This window comes from Corylus avellana, chromosome 3, assembly GCF_965113065.1.
Source record: "Corylus avellana chromosome 3, dhCorAvel1.hap1.2, whole genome shotgun sequence".
Lineage (NCBI taxonomy): Eukaryota > Viridiplantae > Streptophyta > Magnoliopsida > Fagales > Betulaceae > Corylus > Corylus avellana.
Genome location: NC_142492.1, coordinates 23,461,160 through 23,483,302, shown reverse-complemented (window position 1 = coordinate 23,483,302; position 22,143 = coordinate 23,461,160). Strand labels below are relative to the sequence as shown.

The 22,143-nt window shown below is 33.7% G+C and overlaps 3 protein-coding genes across 8 annotated transcripts; 2 read left to right on the top strand and 1 right to left on the bottom strand.

Moving 5' to 3' along the window:
- The first annotated feature begins 1,268 nt into the window (after positions 1-1,268).
- Positions 1,269-7,827, top strand: LOC132174764 (poly(U)-specific endoribonuclease-B protein). 3 transcript variants are annotated; one of them, XM_059586434.2, is made up of 8 exons: positions 1,269-1,441; positions 1,527-1,622; positions 1,717-1,791; positions 3,768-3,833; positions 3,928-3,996; positions 4,701-5,309; positions 6,056-6,127; positions 7,282-7,827. In XM_059586434.2, the coding sequence occupies exons 1-8, from the start codon at positions 1,340-1,342 to the stop codon at positions 7,513-7,515; spliced, it is 1,323 nt and encodes a 440-aa protein (XP_059442417.1). In that variant the 5' UTR covers positions 1,269-1,339; the 3' UTR covers positions 7,516-7,827. The 3 variants fall into 3 exon arrangements, with proteins under 3 accessions (XP_059442417.1, XP_059442416.1, XP_059442418.1); XM_059586433.2 differs by having other exon boundaries at positions 1,270-1,441; positions 3,762-3,833; XM_059586435.2 differs by lacking the exon at positions 3,768-3,833 and having other exon boundaries at positions 1,270-1,441.
- Positions 7,828-16,254: 8,427 nt separating this feature from the next.
- On the top strand, positions 16,255-19,388 carry CT-BMY (chloroplast beta-amylase). Its single transcript, XM_059586827.2, has 4 exons — positions 16,255-16,878; positions 17,382-17,592; positions 17,952-18,062; positions 18,369-19,388. Exons 1-4 carry the CDS (start codon positions 16,328-16,330, stop codon positions 19,158-19,160), a joined length of 1,665 nt encoding a protein of 554 aa, XP_059442810.2. The 5' UTR covers positions 16,255-16,327; the 3' UTR covers positions 19,161-19,388.
- On the bottom strand, positions 18,049-21,993 carry LOC148586969 (Putative membrane lipoprotein). 4 transcript variants are annotated; one of them, XR_015911702.1, is made up of 4 exons: positions 21,811-21,993; positions 21,583-21,700; positions 20,232-20,303; positions 18,049-18,138 (listed from the first exon to the last, which is right to left on the bottom strand). XR_015911702.1 is itself a non-coding variant. In XM_088514561.1 (3 exons), exons 1-2 carry the CDS (start codon positions 21,876-21,878, stop codon positions 21,586-21,588), a joined length of 183 nt encoding a protein of 60 aa, XP_088370687.1. In that variant the 5' UTR covers positions 21,879-21,993; the 3' UTR covers positions 19,971-20,303; positions 21,548-21,585. The 4 variants fall into 4 exon arrangements, 2 of the variants coding, with proteins under 2 accessions (XP_088370687.1, XP_088370686.1); XR_015911703.1 differs by lacking the exon at positions 18,049-18,138 and adding an exon at positions 19,007-19,097; XM_088514561.1 differs by lacking the exon at positions 18,049-18,138 and having other exon boundaries at positions 19,971-20,303; positions 21,548-21,700.
- Between the last annotated feature and the right edge of the window lie 150 nt (positions 21,994-22,143).

Genomic DNA, 22,143 nt, shown 5'->3' with positions numbered 1-22,143 from the left:
TGTGGATCATTTCTAGTGGTCGAACTGACGGCTTGGAAGCTCAAGAGAGCCGTGAACAGATTGATTGCTTCAAGTTTGTCCGAACCGGAAGTTTGTCCGAAATGCTACTGTCTCAGCATACTCAGATAACATGGCTTGTTCAATTTACCCTTGATTTTTTTTATTTTTTTATTTTTTTTCAATTAAGATTGATCCAAGGGTGAGTTAAGCATGCAACGTCAATTGAGTATGAGAGAATGCAAAATAACATTTTTCTTTCCCATTTGCTAGTGGTAATATTTTTCATTGAGTAATTTTAAATATTCATCTCATATCTCACTTAACATTTTTCTTTCCCATTTGTTATTGGTAATATTTCTCATTGAGTAATTTTAAATAAACTTCTATATTACTTGGCTGATGTGTCGATGTTTATTAGCCCTTAATTTTTTTTTTCTTTTTTAATAAAGGCCAATCCAAGGGCTAATGTGGCATTAGTTTAGTAGCATGAGAGTATAATAAGAGATACAAACAACGAGGCTCTAGAGCTGTGACAAAAATTTAAATAATATGGCATTATGTATATTGTCATATTGAAATCATGTACTTAGATGTATATCATATTATTTAAATTTTTTGAATATGTACTAATATTGACATCACGTAGTCTTCAAGAAGTAGTTCAATCGGCTGTAAACCACGCTTCATGAACCGGTGGTTACAAGTTCGAATTCTCTCTCTCTTTCCTTGTATAGACATGTCATATATATACTGTTAAATGTACAAACTTCGAACTTTAAATTATGACTATGAAATGAAAATAATCATTTATTTGTAGTGTCTACCCTGTAAACAGAAGTATAAATCCCAAAAACAATTCATATCTGCATGCTATGTAATATGTATATTGAATGTGTTTGGCTATTTGACCTGTGTCAATAAAAATGATAATTAGATAATTTTATGGAACATGTGAGAAGCACACATTTACTATATATATATATATATATATACTTTTAAAAAAGACGTGATAAATTTATAAATTGAGTTAAATAAAAATAAAAATAAAAATAAAATAAAAAAGAAACCAACTTAATTTAGCTGTTGGGGCTGACTAGAAACTAGAAAGAAAGAAGGATGAAGATAAATGGTTGTCAGGACTTGGGACCCACGGTATGAAATAATTGAAAGGAGTTGTGAAGCCCGTGACGACACATTTCTCGCCCGAGTTTGTCAGTAAAAGCATTAATTACAAAACCTGTCTCCCCTTATTTTTGCAATAATGCCATTACCCGCCATTCCATCATCTTTATTCAACTCCCTCTCTCTCCCACTCTCTGTGTCTCTCTGAACAAAAAATATGGACGGTCTGATCAAGGGCTTGATCGACGTGGCTCTCGGCCACAACAACAGGGACGACGAAGAGCCCCGGGACGAGCGGTCTAGATCCACTTGGGCTGAGGTTAGCACAACCCCTCCTTTGGCCCTTTTGCCTTTCATCTTTTTACAGTTGAACTGAGATCAGTGTCCGGCGCTAAAATGCGCAGGTGGTTTCCGGGGATCAGGATAAGGACGAAGACAGCAGTGCCAGTGAATCCAGTCATCGAACTCATAGTCATACTCAGAACCCGTGGAATAGACAGGTTTGGTTTTGATTCGTTGTGAATTGGTTGGATTCGATTTTTTAGATTTGAGTGTGGAAATGAAATGAAATGAATTGGAAATGTGGTTTCGCAGGAAAAGAGTGAATTGGGGGGTGAGGAGTGGGAGGTCGCGGGTTCGAGACCTTCGAATTCGAGCTGGCCCCAAAAGGTGATATCTTTAGGGATTTGTTCTGATCTGTATAGCTCTATTTTGATTGATTGGATTTGTGCTAAATATGACATCTTGAGGGATTGGGTAATGTCCAAAATGCCCTTGAAAGATGTTCTCTATTTAGTAGTCTGTTATAGTCCCCCCAAGCCCAAGGGGGTCCCAAAAATTTTTTTTTTTTTTTTTTTTTTTAAAAATTAAATTAAATTAAATTAAATTATAAAATTCCTATGAAATTTAATTTTTGACCCCCCAAATTAATTTTTTTAGAATTTTGCCCCCCCAAACACAAATCTCTCCTGGTTATACGACTACTAGAAAATTTAATAACGTGGTAGTAAAAATCAGCTATTCGATTTCATATTTGTAAAAAAAATTCAAAGGTTAATTTTTACTATCACCACATCATCTCAATTATACAACAATCATATATCAATATACTAAATAGCAGTACTCTTTATAATTTTATCATCTCCAATATGTAATTGTGATTCTCACATGAGAATGACATGTTATCCTAATTATATGACAGTTGTATAGCAGTTTACTAAGAGTTTGTTTGGGATTGTGTTGGGGAATAGAGTTTTTGTCGATAAAAATAAAGCATGAAAGAGCTTTTTAGAGAAAAAAATTTCCCCTCATTTTCAAGTTTCTCCCAAAACGCAGTTTTGAGTTTTTTTAGAGCAAAAAAGTCAAAGTTGTTGGGACACAATGCTGCCCATTGCAACCGCTCTAAAAGGGGGCCTGCTGGGTTCGATGTCAAGATCTATAAAAGACTTGTGTTTGTCTCCCTTACCACCAATTGTTTTTAGGTGGAATGGCAACTCATGTTCTGACAAATGGCATCAGAGTTGGGAAGTCATGCGATCGAGTCGCGGAAGCGTTAAGTGAGGGCGGAATTGTTGAGACACAATGCCGCTCCCTGTAACCACTCTAAAATAGGTCCACTGGGTGCAATGTCGAAGTCTATAAAAGACTTGAGTTTGTCTCCCTTACCACCGATTGGTTTTAGGTGGTGGAATGACAGCCATGGTCCGACAAAAGTGCTTTTTAAGTTTTTTACCAAATAGATTCATTTTTGCTTGGCACAACTTTTTATGTACCAAAAACACTTTTTAAGCTCCTTAACGCAATCTCAAAAAAGCTCTAAATGCTATTACTCTTTATATTGTAGCATCTCCAAATATGTAATTGTGATTCTCACATGAGAATGACATGCTATTAAAAATGCATGGGAGAATCACATACTTTAAGGACATGTCAATTTAATAGACTAAGTTTGACAATTTCTTTCAATCAGTTTGCAGGAAAAGTGTGTCCTTGTTTTTATGGTTTTATGTATTTAATGGTACTGAATTGCATTGAAAAATTGAATTAGAAGCGATGAGCATTTTTTGGAGTATATATGTGTGTTAGTAGTTAAGTTGCGCATGAGAGAGTAGTACTGAGAGTGAGTGTTTGATATAATAAACCCATAATCTTAAATTTTGGATTGAGATGGTGTCCCAACATATTATATCATGTACTCACATAAAGCTTTTCTCCAAATATGCCTCTCCCTAAAATTATTACTTTCACAAAAAAAAATTATGGTGAAATCTGGTAGATGGCCGTTTATAGATACAATTGTGATCAGTACTCATCAAAAAAAAAAAAAGAAAATACAATTGTGATCATTATTCATCAAAAAAGAAGAAGATAAAATTGTGATCATTGATAGTGACACTTGCCTTAGCCTAAACACCTCTTTGTGCTTGTACATTTTCATGTGTTTAACCGCAAAAAAAACTTCTTTTTTTTTTATTTACTTTTTCTCAATGCTGTCATAAAGATTATTATTATTATTGTGAATGGTTTTTTGTTTGAAGTATTATTCATTTAATATGATGATCAGCATAACATAGATAGCTTTTTTTCCTTCTGATAACTTTTGGACTCTCTCCACACTGTGTATTCCTGTCAATCCTTAGATGCAGACTGTGGAAGAGGGTTACCAAGATGTTGAGCAACATAGTTATCACCAAAAGACTTGGAAGGGAGAGGTTGATTTTATTAATCATCCAATTAAAGTAAATATACTGGAATTCATTTTTAATATTTCTAGGTATTTTTGATGGTATTAAGTTATTCATACAGGAGAATGAAGGGGACAACAATGACAGTTGGGAGACTGTCAGCAGAAAGCCTCGAAGGCAGCAACACAAGGTTTTTTTCTTGTTCCAATCATCACACTTCAAAAACGCTCATTAAATGAATCGTGGCCATGGAATTTGATGATTGCAGACAGCATCAGCCATTTCTGTGGTGGTTTTTACCAACATCATTTCTTGTTAAGTTTCACAGATAAATTTACAAACTACGCTTAGTGCTGTATTTGTGAATTCTGCACACACAGTGCATGCTCGTGTGTGTGTGTGTGTGTTTCAGACAGAGAGAGATAGAGATGAAAATGTCGTTACATTAAAATAGAGATTTTTTTTTTTTTTTTTTCTGACCAGCCCAAAATGTTTGGTTTCTATTTGTAGTGTTATTTGGTGGTTTTTGTTTAGATAACGAGGCTCCAGTACCTCAAACTGAGTGTTCTGGGGTTTAGTGATGGTGTTCAGCAAGATAATTTGGACATGTTACCCTGAAATACTACCAGTCTAAATTTTATGTTTTTAGATTGGGTTTAATCTGTGAAAACTATGGGCCAGAGTTCATAGCCAGAGTTCATACTTTATTTGTAGGACGTTGGGTTAGAGAGAAATGTATTAGTCACTTGCATTTTACTATATTGAGCTGATTAGAATCTTGGATTTGTTTGTCCCAATGGAATGTAGTATTTTAAGATGCTGCATTACAAATCTGAGAAGATTTATTTTTATTATTGATGTCTAAGTGATTAATTGTGATCAACGCATTGACAGATTCAAATGGATCACTGGCACAGATACAAACAGCCTCTCAGTGAGCAAGAATACTCTGAGGAGGTTGAAATTGGCTCTCAGGTAGAGCCGTCAGAAGAGGAGCTTGCTGACCTGTCACAAGCTTGCAATAAGCTCTGGGAACTTGATTTAAACCGTTTGGTACCTAGTAAGGACTATGAAATTGATTGTGGTGAAGGGAAGAAGGTCTACCAAAAGGATGATGTGGCACAAGGAGCCCTATTTAGCTATGTGAGCGATGACATATTTAGGAGGCCTACCTTTTCTCGTTTCTGTTCTCTTCTAGACAATTACAACCCAGATGAAGGGTGCAAAGAAGTTGTTACATCTGACGAGAGGCAAGAGCAAGAAGCATTTATAGAAGAAATTAGTAGAACTGCACCAATCAAGTATCTTCAAAAGTATCTCTCATCCAAGGGCATTATATCTGCGAACTATCAAGATTTTAAAAGAATGTTGACTAATCTCTGGTTCGATCTCTATGGCCGAGGTGGTACACATGGTTCCTCTTCTGCATTTGAACATGTATTTGTTGGAGAAATCAAGCAACGTGGTGAACAAGAGGTTTCTGGCTTCCATAACTGGCTTCAGGTGTGAGCCTTTGTTACTTCCTACGTCTGAACTAGTCCGTGCTTATGTCTGGAGTGATATGTTGATTTTATGTTGATAGGAGCCTAATTGGGAAGTAGGTTAGAACACTGCCAAGACAGAGGTACTTATGAAAAATGAAGGCATTTGATTAGTCATTTTATATTTCATCTCTTCCCGTGTATGTGGGTTGCGCCCCTCTGCGCTCTTTTATATCATAATTACTTATCCAAAAAAAAAAACAAGTTCAATAATGAGCTAACAGCCTTATTGTTCTGACAGAGAGAAGAACCTTTCATTAGCTTTTCAAGAACTTTCCGAAGGAATAATTTCAACAAAATCTTTCAATTTCTTACGTTACTATTTTCAACTTTATGTAATCATCTATCCCTAGAGTATAATGTTACATAAATGGTCAAGAGAGTTTTTGTTATTCGTATTAACAGCTACTACTGTAGGATGATGTTATGAGCTAGCAGGGTTATTTTCTTTTCTTCTTGGAAAACAATAAGTGATTCTAAATTACAAGCTTGCAATTGATGATGATCATAGTAAAGGATTAACTCCTTTCAAAACATGTCTGCAGCTGTAAGAAATCTTCTAGCACTATTTGTTTTTCTTTGTCATCGATCAGTCATGAATTCACCCTAAATACATTGACTCTAGCCAGCACCCTAAAACTTGTAAAGTTGTCAATATCTTTCAATTAGGGTGATTATAATTTGTGTTATTTGTTCTCCTCTTCTCAGTTTTACCTAGAAGAAGCTAAAGGGAGGGTTGACTATCAAGGTTATATTTTTCCCCGACGGCGTGGGCAGATTGTAAGTGACTATCCTTTTCTTCCATTTGGATGTTGAGAAAACGGAGAAAAAGAGAGAACTACAAGTTTTACAACATATTTTAAGCCCAACTTAGTTGTGTTTTGTTTTTTTTTTTAACCATCTCTTTGCTTCCAATTGGGCATATATTTTTATTTTGTCTGCATAAACTTTTACAGTTTATTTTTGGGGTAATTGCATAGATTCTATGAATTTAAGGCAATATAAAAAACTCAAGGGACCGTATGTATGTTGAACTCAGCTTACCCTTGTTCCAATCATGGAATTTATGAAGATTTGGTAGCTGCTCATGTGAAGAAAAGAGCCGTTTTGGTTTGTTTTGCCACCCCAAAGTAAGACCCATATTGCAAAAAGTCTACAATATGGGGGAAAAAAAAAATCAGTTTTCTAGCCTGCTTTAAAGGAGAACATTATCCAATGCTGTGCAGGCTAAACTAAGTTTGTATTTTTTCCTCTATGTTTTCTAGTTGACTTTGCTTCAATCAAAAGTACTCATTGCAAAATATTATTGACCTATTAGAATCATTACTTTGTTAATGTGACATCTTTCATCTTTCCTAGATGCCATGTCATTTTTCATAAACTTGCCTTATTACAGAATGGTTATTCATTTCATGCAATGAATTGCTTCAGATGGGAATTGGCATTACCGTGTTGATATACCCAAGATTCTATTTTACCATCAAACAACCACCATCATTACTCAGTGATAAGCACCTGACCTGTGTCTTTATTGCAGATGTTAGTTAATTTTTGTTTGTGACATGTATCACGTTAATCAATTTAATTTGAAAAGCAATGTAACGTGACATAACAGCTTCTGAATGTGGAACCAATAATTTTTTTTACATTAGTTCTTAGAGCTGAAGCTTTTGGGATTTTGTTATGTTAGGCAGTGAGAAGACGCTTTTGATTATTGTGAATATGAATGTGTTGCTGAATACTGAATTGCTTTACATACACAGTGATCAGTAAGTTCTGAGAAGTATTCAGCACACAAATAGTTTGCATTTTTATCATCAAGTGAGAATAAGTTGTCTATCTTCGGGATATTATATCAGAATAACTTTTCTCCTACATTATAATGTAACCACATCTTGTTTAATGTTTTTTATGTCCCCTATTCCAACTTGCAGCCAGACTCTGAAACCCAGTTGCTTACAGTTCAGTTTGAATGGAATGGTGTTCTCAAATCTGTATCAAGCACTTTGATTGGAATGAGCCCAGAATTTGAAATTGCATTATATACCCTGTGTTTCTATATGGGTGGGGAGGAGAACCACATTCAGTTGGGTCCATATCCTGTTAATATCAAGTGCTATCGTCTTGGAGACAGAATTGGGTCTGCATTTCCTGTAGCAGAGTGTTGAATAACTGGTGGCAGAATCCAGTTAATTTCCTGTGTAGTCCTGAGAGAATGGTACCCAGAAACTCTTGAGACGGTAAGAATAAATGAACAAAAAGTTTGGGAGTGTATAATTATGGTTTATGATGAAAGCCATTATTTCTTTAGGATTTACTTATTTGATCTAATGAAACCTTAAGGAGCTTATCCTGATATATAATGGCTTTTCTAAGTATCCTTTGATGTATCTTTTATTATGATCTGATTATTGACAAAGGTTGCCACTGTGTATCCACCTTTTAATGTGTGGTATTTAATATCTGGGGAATTTGGTTTTTATGTTGCTTGTAGGATATACAAATGCTCTAACTTCTTCTTTCTACTTTTTTACACAGTCAAGTTAACCTGACTGAACACACGAGTTAAGGGTAATCTTCCATTACAGGGTTATCATGCTCGCTGCAAGTATTTTTTTTACTCACAAATATCCCATTATGCTGATATTTGTGAGATATTAGTATGGTACAATGGCTAGTAGACCCTATCCCGGTCAACATAATGAGAATATTTGTGAGATATTAGTGTGATATATAGCGTTACTCTTAATGAAGTAATGGACAAGTCAAAATAATAGATACGACAGTGTTCTATAAGATTCCTTATATCCCCAAAATATCTGTATTTCAGAAACTTCCAAGAGTATGAGCTATAAAGCAGTCACAACCATGATTTGTGGAAATATCTTATTTAGGTTGTGAGATATTTTTAAAATGAGGTGCCTCTACATTTTATGTTAATTGACATGAAAAAGTTCCCAGCTGGATTTCTCGGACTCTAAGAAGGCAGGGACAGTGACCTAATAGGTATCTGGTATAGGAGCTATAAGACATTCCCGGCTAAATATCCCATTTCAATTTGCGGCCCTTTTATCCTGTTGAATGTATTACTAGCCCATGATATTTGTGTTTTATTATTATTATTATTTTATTGTAATAATGTTTTTCCTAATAATTAAGCTTTTTGATTCGCCACTCTATTGGCCTGCATCATACAACCTTCAGTGACGTTATTTAGATTGTGGGTTCCTTCACTTTCATTCTTATACTAAATTATGATTATCTTTTTAACATTTATTTTAAAATATTAATTAAATTATTAAATTTCCCATTTTCTATCAATTTAAGGTTTTGAAATAAATTGTGATTTAACATGATATTATAACAGAAGTCTGAAGTCCTGAGTTTGAATTTTGTCACTATAATTTACTTTTTATTATTTCAATTAAATATTTCATGTGTTGGATCCTGCTTATTGTAGGTTAGGGTTAAGGAGTTTAACTCGTTTAATTAAATAGGTCAGGTTAGGGTCGACTTATATAATCTTATACACATATCTTGACATGACCAAAATTTAATACACGAATATGAATTGACACTCCTACTTGGAATGGAGTATTAATAATTAAATAATTAAAAGCCACTTGTTTTTTTTTAACATTGTTCCTTTGATGGAGTAATTTTACTTAGTAGGCTTACAAGCCGTACAGTAGAGTTAGGACAAGTTATTAATTTGGAGAATTATATTAAGTACAAGTCTATGCTAAATGATGTCGGCAACAAACTTTAAACTAACATTGACTTTTCGTTTTTCTGCGCTCTGAATACAATGCTTTCGGTGATGCATAGTCATGGCGCCACAGCTTTTCCCACATAGACGATTTTTTTTTTTTTTTAGTTTAAAAAAATAAAAAAATTCAGAAAATAAATAATATATAAATTTAGTGACAAATTGCCAAGCTTTACGAAGAACCTTCCGAAAAGTAAATTCACCCCGGGAGTTAATCAACTTGAAAAGTATCCACCATAGAAGATTTACGTTACATATTGTTTTACTTACAAAGCCTTTGTAAACTTGATGACTACATTCACCTCCCACTACAGAGACACTAGAACCTCTAATATTCTTCTATATGAATCATCTTCACACGGACAAACCGCGTCCACTTCAAATTAAAACTCTGATCGCCGAAAGGCTTTTCATAATTTGAAAAGCTAAGAAGAAATTAGGAGAAGTTTATGATCTATTTAAACTCAAGACCAATGACAAACTTCTCTCTAAACAAAGGAATAATGCTTCTCTTGGTGTGCAAAAGTCATGGTATAAGAAGCTTATATAGACAAGAAGAAAGTAAGACTTTTTAGACTCAGTCAACTAGGGTTTCTTAGAACTGCCACAATTCTCGTTTGAATGAATTTAAGTCCGTTCGAACGAGATCTAGGGTTTTGCATATATGAACATGCTTCATCCAAACCAATTCCGAATGAGACTTCGATTGAAGCATTCTATGCTCAATTCGTTCGAATAAACCACCAACACCAAATGAGGTATCAAACGAGACTCTTTAGAATTCCTTTTGATCCTCCTTCCAGACAAAAAGCAATTGAGATAGCAAACAAAGCATTTTAGAAATTTCCACAATGTCTCATTCGAATGGGATCTTCAACTTCCTAAGTTTTCATTCTTTCAGCTCCAAAAATGTATTGATTTAACCCCTATATATATATATATATTGTCAGTGAATTTGCCAACTAGTAATTAATAACATGTCAACTTCTATTAACTAGGGAAAAAATTAACCTTTCATAAAAGAATAATTCCTTCCTCAGTTGTTGCCATTAATGAAATAGTTACAAAAAAGAAAGAAAGATAAGAACGAAGCCCTTTCTCTCTCTCAAAAGAAGCTGCATGGATACGCAAGTTGCATGCTAAAAGCAAGGGCAGTGATGAGGTGTTTTGTGTGGGTTTGAAGTGAATACGTTTCAGCAATGGTGCACCACATGCAACATAAACAAAGGGGTGGAAGCTTGCAAAATTGGTGGGGGCAGCAGCATATTAGTTGGGTAGAGGACAACAACAGCCTGTGTTAGTGTGTTGCAAGTGTGAAAGCACTAGCCAACCATGGATTCCTCTCCAACTTGTCCCAAATTCAACCTTCACATTCGCTGCCTTCCATTTGATCACACACACACACACACACACACACACACACACACACACGTATGATGCCATGCGCCACACAAACATCTTACAAATATCCCATAAAATTGATGTAGTAAAATCGAGTAATTGTATTTTTTTTTTTAACAATGGTTGATGGAATGACTACTAGACCATGTCACCCCAGTTGTTTGTGTGGTATGTAGCATTACTAATATGTGTAATGCTATATACCACATTTTACATTATTGGCGTGATAATCTCAATTACCAATGAGTTGGTTTAGAGCATTATGGAATAATTGTGAAATAAAAAATATATATATATATATAGTATCTAGCATTGCTATAAATATATATATATAAGATCATATAATAAGATAAATATAAAAGCGGAATAATAATAATGAAGGAAATAAAATAAACACAGAGATTAAGGTGATTCGTGCTTACATCCACACACTAAAGCCATTATAGACTACATCTTTCCTTGATGAATGATTTGATTACATAGCTCTATTTATAGAGCTTTAACATATTTTCAAATACAAAACAAATCCCTTGAATTAAGGGTAATTAATAACAAATCAAATCATCAATAAGTACAAAGCAAATCCTCATTAATCAAAAGGATTTATATATATATATATATATATATATATATATATATATATAAAGAAGAGTATATAGCTTATAATTGCAACAAGTGGCAATTTGAAGTTAAGATATGTATCAAATTATTAAGGAAAATGATAAAGGTACAACTTAAACCCAACTTTTCTCTTAAGTTTTTTTTTTTTTAAAAAAAAAAATAATAAATAAAAATAAATAAAAAATAAAAATAAAAAAACTGCATGTGGAGGAGAGAGGGAGCCTTAAACTAGAGAGAAAAATAAATTTGGTTTAGAAGTTGGGTCAAAGTTAGATTTAAGTTGTGGCTGTATTACACCTCAATTATTAAACAATTATTAAATGATAGTATCATAGCAGAATCACTAGCCGAGATTGTTTAAAAATTTGGAAAAGTCTACATAACTCCCTCTAACTACCACTCAATTGACAATGTCCCATCCAAACTTTCAATTGTGACAATGTCTCCCTCAAATTACCAAAAATTGTCAATGTTCCCCCCAATGACAAAACTACCCTTAATAAAATAAAAACAAAAAATAATAAAACTTCTAGAAAAAACCTAAAACTAATTAAAAAAAAAAAATCCAAAGGGTAGAAAATTAAAAATTAAAAAAAAAAAATCCTTTTTATAAGAAAAAAATTAAAAAATTTCGATTTTTTTTTTGTTATAAAAATTTCGTTTTTTATTTTGTTTTATAAATTTTTTTAAATAAAAATTTCCGTTTTAAAAAAAAAAAAAAGTCGTTTTTTTTAAAAAAAATTAAAAAAATTTCGTTTAAAAATTAATTTTTTTTCAAAAAAAAAAAAAATTGTTCTTTTGAAATTAAAATTTTTTGTTTTTTTTATTTTTATTTTTTAATTTATAAGGGCATTTTGATCTTTTTGTTAGTCTTGAGGGGGACATTGACAATGTTTTGGTAGTTTATGAGGGACATTGTCACAATGGAAAATTTGGGAAGGACATTATCAATTAGATAGTAGTTTGAGGAGATTATATAGATTTTACCCTTAAAAATTTGACAAGTGGAAGCTTAAAATTGAGACTCGTCAAATTTAAAAACAATCATTAATATTTATAGCACGAGTCTTGACAATGAAGTCTATATAAAAAATGATTAAAAAATAAAAATCTATTTCGTACCCATTTCCGAATAATTTTTTTGTGTACTTTTTTTGTATTTTTCTTGACAGCTGGCGCCCTTTTTAACCCGATAAACATTGAAATTGAAAAATCTTCAAATTTATAGCGTTTGAATAAGCTTTCCAACCACCAAAGTTTCCTCCAGTACTGGGTGTCGAAATCACAAGATATTGTCTTTTTTATTAATAGTAATCTGATTGCAAACTGATCGGCATCATATAGAGTACTGCAATGTTTTCAAGTAACACGACCGGCCATATATATGCATGCAGATAGTGAGAGCGTGGCATCATGGCATGCATGCGCATGTCCCCCAATTCTTTTTGTTGCTATATATGAACAATTTTTTTCTTTATCATTTTAATTAATTTAACTTTTCACTCCATATATATATATATATATATATATATATAATATTGAATTATATTGATTTTCTTATAAATTATTTATCATATATATATGTCTGTAATCAAATCTTTTGAGCTTCATCCATCGTATTTTTCTTATAAATAAAGTCATATGTAACGCAAATAAAATCAAATATTCAATAAAGATGTAGTCTTATTAGACCCTTTTTAATAGCGGACATACGTAGGTGTGTTCTCTTCCTCTTTCTGCTTCCGCTATTTCTCTTACGTACATTTTATATTTTATTATAAAATTATACAATATCCACGTAATCTCTTCCCCAATTGAAATTCCTTCTATATATTTCTCTGGATTTATTTTTTATTTGAATTGAGAGAAGGAAGTCGACAGAAGATTGAAGAGATAAGATTTGACGTCGTCCACAAAAAATTACAACGGTAGGCATAGGAAGTACGTGGGCAAAGCTAAGCTCGCAAACCATGCAATTTGAATTTGCTTTGCATAAAAACACCAAACCATCCACGTCATGCGACCAAAAGATTCCGAATTATCCTTTTTCTCAGCCACGTGTTTCCTTTTTCTACTTCCCGCGCGTTGTTGCTCTCAGCTATTTATGCTTTCAACCGACAATTAATTCGCACCCAATCACTTTTTTATTTTTTATTTTTATTTTTTTAAAAAAAATGGGCTGTGTGCTTATATATGGATCATGCAGCTAGCTGCTTTAGGAAGAGTGGCCTTTACATTAATTAACCAATAATTACTCAACATATGTTTTTTGTTTTGAAAAAGTTTTCTTGGACGTATACATCCTCAATTACATCAAACTTATGTTTTGCTTCGTTTGTTAATTTCCTTTCGTTTTCTCTTCTCAAAACAAAAGCATTAATAAACAATTCAAATACAAAAAAACATTCTTAAAAACACAAGAAGCAATAAATGACTTGGAAAGGTACATTTAGACTAGTTAATTTGTGTTTGAGTACTACAAGAAATTTGTTTAAGATATACGGGTTTAAATCACTACTTAATTATTTCAAAAGTTTAAGTTAATAAGAAATTATGAATTTAATCGTTTAAACTAATATTTCAACATTTTCGTTCACATGTGAGTTTGAACTATCTCTTATCAAATGAAGTTTAACACATAAATTATTTTATTAAGATATAAGGTAAAATACGAGGATAGAGTTAATTGAACACATTTCCTTTGCTTTATATCACATTAAATCATCAGTTATCCCAACTTAAACTGATAAAAAAAAAATAATTATCTTAATCATTTTAATTAAGATTCTTGCTAGGCTATGAGCCTCTAAACCTATATATTTACTCTAAATAGCGCACAAGAAAAGTAGATGGTTTAGAAAGTCAAATCAAATTAGTACCCAAATGAAATAATCAAATATGCATTTAAAGTGCAGACAAAAAGGCATCTGCCAATTATTTCTAACTTAAACAATATTATTCAACCAAGAAAGGGATTTGTCTGGAGGCATACATATTTTCCTTTGTATTTAGAGATAAACATAATAATATATATGCTAGCTTCAAAATCGGTACGTGGTAGGAAAAAGAAACTAAAATCCATGAGAGATATGATTTTTGTTGGTATCGAATGGAATTGGTGAAAAGTAATATTCAGATGTTGGTGAAAAGTAATATTCAGATGGAGCCCATGAAGCCGAATAGTTAGCAAAAAGTGTATGGTGATCCTCGGTAAGGAGGTTATGTGAAGGATTCAAGAAAATGAAAGCAAAGACTTGCTTACAACTTACAACCACATGCACTCTTTTCTACTCTTTCTTATCCTAATCAAAACCAAAACCAAGAAAATTCTTTCAAATGCTCTCTCATTTTTGTCTTCCACATAAAATAATTTATTAGGACAGAATGTATTATTACATTGTGGAAATTGAATCATCATTCATCTCTTCTCTTCCAATCATGTGTTGATACGTGTCACCAAATTATAAAAGAGTTGTAGACTAGTTGTAGGTCTAACATATTTTTCTTCACGAAATTAACAAGCTTTAAAGAGTATTCACATTCTACTCTGCAAATTTTCTCTCAATTTTAATTAGCTAAAAAATAAATTTTTTTTTCTTCTTATTTTAGCTGCCCACTTTTCTAAAGCAATATATATATACCACTCTCTATTTTAGCTATTTATTTTTGCTATTTCATTTAAATATTCTTTCATGTTCAAACCACATATATTCCAAAGTCACATGCATGTCTTATTAAGGGTCAAAAAGTTCTTTTCATTATTATTTACGTCTGGTGAGTGATCACAAATTTTTAGACTAAAGTAACTAGCCGAATATAGCTATATTTTTTACCCAAATTAATTTGCATTCTGGATAGCCAAAATAACATTTGGCTAGCCGAGTGTGAATGCTTAATATGGCTCGTGAATGAATGAATATATATAGTTATTTTATATAACAAAACAGAATCAGATATTATGTAAGAATCAAACAATAAAAAAAGGGTTATAAAATAGTTAAGGCGGCTTGAAGAGCACTTGAATTTTGTATGGCTTCCTCATCTTTACTTGGACTAATCCTAGATTTGGACAGGTGCAGTTAACATGGGGCTTAAGTCAAAATATCCAGGTTTAATTTGAATCGCTTTAATTAAGATATTTCAGTTTCTCTTGTTACTAGTGCTTTGCACTTCCAAATTTCAAAATGAAACAGGCAAAACATTCAAATTTCAAAATGAAACGGTCAAAATATTCAAATTTCAAAATGTATCTATAATCTAAGCAAATATTGATGACTTATGTTACTTTAAAGTTTTTTTTTTTTTTTTAAGGGAGTGGAATACCTTTAAGGTAGGGCCACTTTGTGACCTATCCTGTCAGATAAATCTCGAATACACGATCCTGCCCGCAAAGAATCGTGTATTCCATGGTATTAACTAAACGAGTCGACCATTCAAATTAACACATAATAGTACATAAAAAATATGTTCCTTCTGTGACGAGTTCCCATAAAAAATACATAAGATACATTAGATGTTACGTGAATATGTAATAGGGACAAAATTTAGGTTCTAAGGGAACTTATACTTTAAATTCTGGGAGAACCAAGACTTTTAGATTTTGAAAAAACTTAAAACTCTTTTCAAACACAAAATTTGAGATTAATTTTCTGATTTCTTCTTTCTTAATTGAACATCCTTAAATAAGGATACATTGGAAAGATATCGATATAAACAAAACTGCTAACTAATGGATAACAATTGAAACTAGTTAAGTCTCCTTAAGTAATTAAACTACTCTACTCTAAGATAAAATAAAGACAGGATAACTTCAAATACTTCAAGAGCTTCATAAGATTCATGCTTGCAAGTAGTGTATCTGTTGTAGAATTCTACTCTCATAAAATTAGAGCCATTAAAAACTGATGAAACTTCTAAGCAATTCCTTTAATTTTTTTTCAGATTGATAAGAATGACAATGTGGAAACGCGTATAGAGAAAAGGACTTTGAAAAAGTGAGCTGACTCATTTGATTGTTTGCACTTTTTCCTTTTTAAACAAGAGCCCACCAAGGTTGTCTCTTTCAAAAAACTCAAACCAGAGTTTCTCTTTTATAAATATACACCACACCCTCCTTCATCCATTCCCACATCTCTCTCTCTTTTCCCTCTTCACTTCTCAAACCACCAAACAGAAGATTAAAAAAAAAGATGACTTTAACATTACGTTCATCAACTTCTTTCATCAATCTTAAAGACACCAGGAGCCTGAAAACTCCTGAGGAGTTCTCCAGCAATAATATTTTCTTTGCACAAACAAAGCCGTCATGCCGTATCCGAGCTGCGAAGAGGTCGACGCTGCAGGAGGCGGCACAGCTCTCGCGCGAGAAGCCCTCGATTTCCACAGAAGGGTGGAGAAATGAGGAGCGGCCGGAGAAGCTGCACGCGCTGTCAGGGTGCCACAGCGCGAATAATGATTCAAGGGTGCCTGTGTTCGTGATGCTGCCGCTCGACACGGTGACGCACGGAGGCAATCTTAACAAGCCGCGAGCAATGAATGCAAGCTTGATGGCGTTGAAGAGTGCAGGAGTGGAAGGAGTGATGGTGGATGCTTGGTGGGGGTTGGTGGAGAAAGATGAGCCTCTCAAGTATAATTGGGAAGGGTATGCTGAACTTGTGCAGATGGTTCAAAAGCATGGCTTGAAGCTCCAGGTTGTCATGTCTTTTCATCAGTGTGGAGGGAATGTTGGAGACTCTTGCAGGTACGGCCAAAAACGCGTTTTTAAACAAAATCACAAAAAAAATGTGTTTTTAAACAAAATCGTAGAAAGAACGTGTTCACTTTTATATCGATTTATGTATCTTTTATTTTATTTGTGAAGTCCAATGAATTTTCTCTTGGTTTGGTATTATTTTTAGGATCAAGCTTAGGTGTGGTAAAAAACAATTATAGGTAATCCATCTATGAATTAAATTTGAACTATTGAAAAAACTACATGAGACAGTTTTTATTTTGTAGTAATTTTGGTTTAAGACCTTTTTATATTTGTATGTTATTTAGGGATACGATTTAGTATTAAGAATGGGTTTGGCCTCGCAAGTTTGCAAGTCAAAAGTGTGCTTAAAAAATAAAAAAAAAATAAAAAAAAACTTGTTTCTAAACAAAATATTCATTTATGTATATTTATCTCAATTGCGAAACATTGTCAACTGGGTGTTGTAAGAAATTTTAATTAAGAGCCTTTTGTTTTTTTGAACTCTGCAGCATTCCATTACCTCCATGGGTGTTGGAAGAAATCAGCAGGAACCCTGATCTTGTCTATACAGACAAATCAGGGAGGAGGAATCCTGAGTACATCGCCTTGGGTTGTGATTCATTGGCTGTTCTTAGAGGAAGAACACCCATTCAAGTCTACACAGACTACATGAGGAGCTTTCGTGAAAGATTCAAAGATTATTTGGGCGAAGTTATTGTGGTAAGAAGCATCTACAAACATATTTAATTAACGCCTATTGCATCTTGCTACTAAATTAGGCAAGTCATGTGGACATGATTCATGCTTAAAAACTAACATAAATCAATTATATTTGGATAAATTTTAGCTAGAAATAATGAGTAAAATTTTAAGAACTCAACTTTGATATTATTATCTTAAGAGATGTAAAAGATCCTGATCCCAAAATCACAATCTCAAGTTTGCCATTAAAAAGGTTTATGGATATCAAATACCAAATTGACAGGATATGTTTACTTAAAGTAGTCATTTCATTTCCGAAGTGTACAAGGGGAAATCATTGCTTTCAGCTCAAGGAACTGATGTTCAAATTTTTGCAGGAAATTCAAGTGGGAATGGGTCCTTGCGGGGAGCTCAGATATCCATCTTATCCAGAGAGCAATGGAACATGGAGGTTTCCTGGAATTGGAGAATTTCAATGCTATGACAAGGTAACTCTCGTAAGCTTAAAAGGGGAAGAAAAATCCTCGTATGTTTAAATCATGGGCCACAGCTGTTGATGATGACCTAAAATTCAATAAAAGCTTTACTTATCAAAAAGAATAAGATGAGAAATTCTGGTTCCCTCCCTGGTTATTACAGTGTAAAAGATGCCATTTGAGCTAAAGCTCATCAACAATAAAAGAAAAAAAAAAAAAAAAACTATTGATAATGACCAATACAGTAATACCAAATATGTAACAGGAGAGACTCAAAACTATGTTATATTCTCTCACACAAGCTTCTATCTCATGCAGTACATGAGAGCTTCCCTAAAAGCAGCAGCAGAGGCGAAAGGGAAGAGTGACTGGGGAAGAAGCGGACCGCATGATGCCGGTCAATACAATCAATTTCCTGAAGACACTGGATTTTTCCGCAGGGAAGGAACATGGAACGGTGAATATGCACAGTTCTTTCTGGAGTGGTATTCTGGAAAGCTAGTAGAACATGGTGATAGAATCCTTGCTGCTGCAAAAGGAATCTTTCAAGAAACTGGAGCAAAACTTTCAGGAAAAGTAGCTGGAATCCACTGGCATTACAGAACAAGGTCCCATGCAGCTGAGCTAACCGCCGGATACTATAACACTAGACATAGAGATGGTTACCTTCCAATAGCGCGAATGATGGGCAAACATGGAGTTGTACTTAACTTCACTTGCATGGAAATGAAAGACGGAGAACAGCCCGAGCATGCGAATTGCTCGCCGCAAGGGTTAGTTCGGCAAGTAAAGATGGCGACAAGGAGTGCTAGAATAGAACTTGCAGGTGAGAATGCTCTGGAGAGGTATGATGAGAGTGCATATGGACAAGTTTTGGAAACAAGTAGGTCGGATTCTGGCAATGGATTGTGTGCATTCACGTTTTTAAGACTGAATAAGAGGTTGTTTGAAGAAAACAATTGGCGGAACCTGGTGCAATTTGTGAAAGGCATGTCGGAAGGTGGTCGAAACACAAGACTTTCGGAGTGCGACTCCAGTGGAACTAACCTGTACGTTGGATTCATCAAAGAGAAGAATGCAAAGGATGTTAAAGAGGTTGCTCTTGTATAAAGACTATCTGTGCGTGTTAAGTTGTAATAATGCATATTTTAGTGTATTATTATAATGTAGAGAAAAAAGGAAAACAGGAAAACAGGGTGGGGGGGAACCATAATACCTATACACTATATATAACCTGTCTCTTATGCTTAGCTCTGACAGAGTTAAAGACAAGAATAGAATTCTGTATCTGCAACACCTAAAGTCTGTAAAGTTTGGAGCCTGAATTTTTCTAAGGCATTAAGTTGTCGTTTGACTAGCATAAAAAAGGCATTTGCCAAACACCTAATTTATTTAAAAAATTTGCTGGTTTTTTATTTTCATTAAACAGGTCTAAAAGAATTTTTAAGCTTTTAAGATTGTGGGTATAGCTCCGGAGAGTCGACAGCTCAAGCTTTGTTATGCTGGCTAAATTTTCTATTTTTTCCTTAGTTCTTTGGAAATCTGAAGTTTAGGATTTTTTTTTTTTTATTGAATTCGAATATTATTTCCTTACTTACATGTAAATGTCTTAAGTAAATAGAGGACATCATATCATGTGTAAATAAGTGCACAAAGGTGGACAGCCAAGACCATTACTTAAATTAACAAATAGTCAATAGGTTCCTACGGATAAAAATGCAATATAGTTAACCCAAATCACTTGAAATGGACAGAATGCTATTTTGTTTGAAGAGAACAACCATAAACATGCATCATAAATGCAAAGAACTTCCTTCTATTAATTCAATGCTAGGCCATCGTTTCTATAATCAACAAACAACAATCAAGTAATTTTTGAAAAAGTATAGACATGTATTGTTTGTAGCATTTCTCAGAAGAAAAAAAAAAATCACTCATTTAAAGTAGTTAATATCAAATAACTACCTTACAGCAGGAGTAGTAGTTAATATCAAACAACTATCTTCCAACAGGAGAAGTGTATCCTCAAAGTAAGGTTAACATGCCAAGGTTTTAGAAATGTCATCTATAGCCAAACAAAATTCTCAAGTATAACATAAGCAAACATGAAAATGCACTGCTAAAGATGGCTCAGAGACTGTTTAAAAATTGTCTGAAAAGCTAAGGGATTTGTCGATTAACTCAATCACAAGCTTTATGGACGAAATTTCTTTTATATCTGCCCTCTAGATGCTGTGGACTTTGACAAAGCACCTGGATATGCAAACATTCAAACATTAGAGTTTGAAGAAGCGTTATTCTTATGGAATAAATCATGCAACCAACTTCTTGTGGACTTCAACCATATGCTTAAGGATAGGCACATAAAAACAATGCATTACAGGACTCTCTAGATCAAAAACTACTGTAATGGATGCCAGAGATATATAGCAAGATAACAGTTGCCATAGCACACGTACTCAGAGTACAGCACAGTAAGGTGGTTGCAAGAAAGAGATAAAATTATATTAGTGATACATCTAATGTCTTAACCTATAAAAATACAAGCTTTCTAATTTATGTTCAGGACATAAGTAAACATCCAGACATTCAAGAAAAGAGACCAGATAAATTTCAGTGTATTGGAAGTGTCTTTTGTGACCTATCACAGGTCTAAACCTAGCAACTTTACCATTTTACACAAATTTCTTTACAGTTATATAGCAAGTGTATGTTGCCACCACATTAAAAAACTTGAGTTAAAGAGCAACAAAAGAAAAACTACCATTCTTAGAGGTTCTGCTCCAAAGAGGACAACATCCTTCTCATTTCACATAAGACCTAGTCATCTTAAAGGAAGTTAAAACCCATACTATAGGGAAAGCGTCAACCCAAACGTTCTAACCTCAATGGGAACAACACAAACGCTAAGATCTTTCATGAGAATATACATGGGTAAAACAAAAATGTGATCGACAAGGTAGCAATGGATGAATTTCTACATCTTCTCATTCCATTTACGGCCTTCTTGTTAATTTAAAGTAAGCTGGAACCCATATTACAGAAAAAGCATCAAATTATGTGACCTAACCGCAATGGGAACATCATAAACACTGAGATGTTTCATGAGAACATACATGGGTAAAAAACTAAAAACAAAATTCTGTGGCCACAAGGTAGCAATGCATGAATTTCTGAAAAGAAAGTAAGCTGAGTTTGCGAAAGGCTGTTGTTGCTTTTCTGAAATCTAGTGGCTAATTCACAATCACAACTGTTTTCACAATGTCTCCCACATAGTTACCAGCGCATATCACAAAAAACCTATCTTTTATTGTGCAATCGTACGTATAACCCGAGCATCCTGAAAATCAAGAATACCAACTATCAAGCTCATCACAAAGCACCTCCAAAACACCACAATACTTCTTCAACACAACCAGAGCAAAACAAAATAACCAATTTTGCGAAACACAATTAGCTAAAATTTTCTACCAAATTCAAAAACCAAGAATACCCACATTGAATTATGAACCAAAGAGACAGAATAGCACACCATTCAGGAAGGAGGAGGAGAAGAAGAAGCTGCAGAATCAGAGCTTCCACGGCGAAGATCTACGATCAACTCGCCGAGCTCTTTGCGGGCGGACTCTCGGCCGAACATGAATCCGTACCTAAGAGAGAGAGAGAGAGAGAGAGAGAGAGAGAGCAAGAGAGATGAATTTCCCGAGAGAGTGACGCAAAGTTGAGAGGGAAATGGGGAATTACTTTTACATTACATTACCAGAAGGAAATGGCAGAGAAGGCGCCAGCGGTGGCGATTGTATGAATCAGAGTGAAGCTCTTCTCCATTTCCTTCTTTTTCTTTTCTTGGTATTAAATTCTATATATTTAATTTAAATCACTCACAGAGAGATTGTGAGGTTTTGGGGTTTTCCCAAAGGGGTTTTACAGTTCCAATCACCACTTTCTTTGCCGCGTGTTCTTGGAGTTTATTAATAATGATCTTATTATCCTTATATATGTTCTTCAAGTTTATAAATAAAAATACTAATTTTAATAGTTGTGTTGTTGATTATTATCACACAATTTATATGTGATTTTAACTTTGAAACTT

Bases quoted from the DNA above. Each gene is read 5' to 3' on its own strand.
- CT-BMY (XM_059586827.2), top strand. From the start codon at position 16,328: ATGACTTTAACATTACGTTCATCAACTTCTTTCATCAATCTTAAAGAC. The intron at 17,593-17,951 runs GTAAGAAGCATC...AAATTTTTGCAG, and splicing joins ATTTGGGCGAAGTTATTGTG to GAAATTCAAGTGGGAATGGG. The intron at 18,063-18,368 runs GTAACTCTCGTA...TATCTCATGCAG, and splicing joins AATTTCAATGCTATGACAAG to TACATGAGAGCTTCCCTAAA.
- LOC148586969 (XM_088514561.1), bottom strand. From the start codon at position 21,878: ATGGAGAAGAGCTTCACTCTGATTCATACAATCGCCACCGCTGGCGCC. The intron at 21,701-21,810 runs GTAATGTAATGT...TCTCTCTCTTAG, and splicing joins TTCTCTGCCATTTCCTTCTG to GTACGGATTCATGTTCGGCC.
- LOC132174764 (XM_059586433.2), top strand. From the start codon at position 1,340: ATGGACGGTCTGATCAAGGGCTTGATCGACGTGGCTCTCGGCCACAAC. The intron at 3,834-3,927 runs GTTGATTTTATT...TTATTCATACAG, and splicing joins AAAAGACTTGGAAGGGAGAG to GAGAATGAAGGGGACAACAA. The intron at 6,128-7,281 runs GTAAGTGACTAT...TCCAACTTGCAG, and splicing joins CCCGACGGCGTGGGCAGATT to CCAGACTCTGAAACCCAGTT.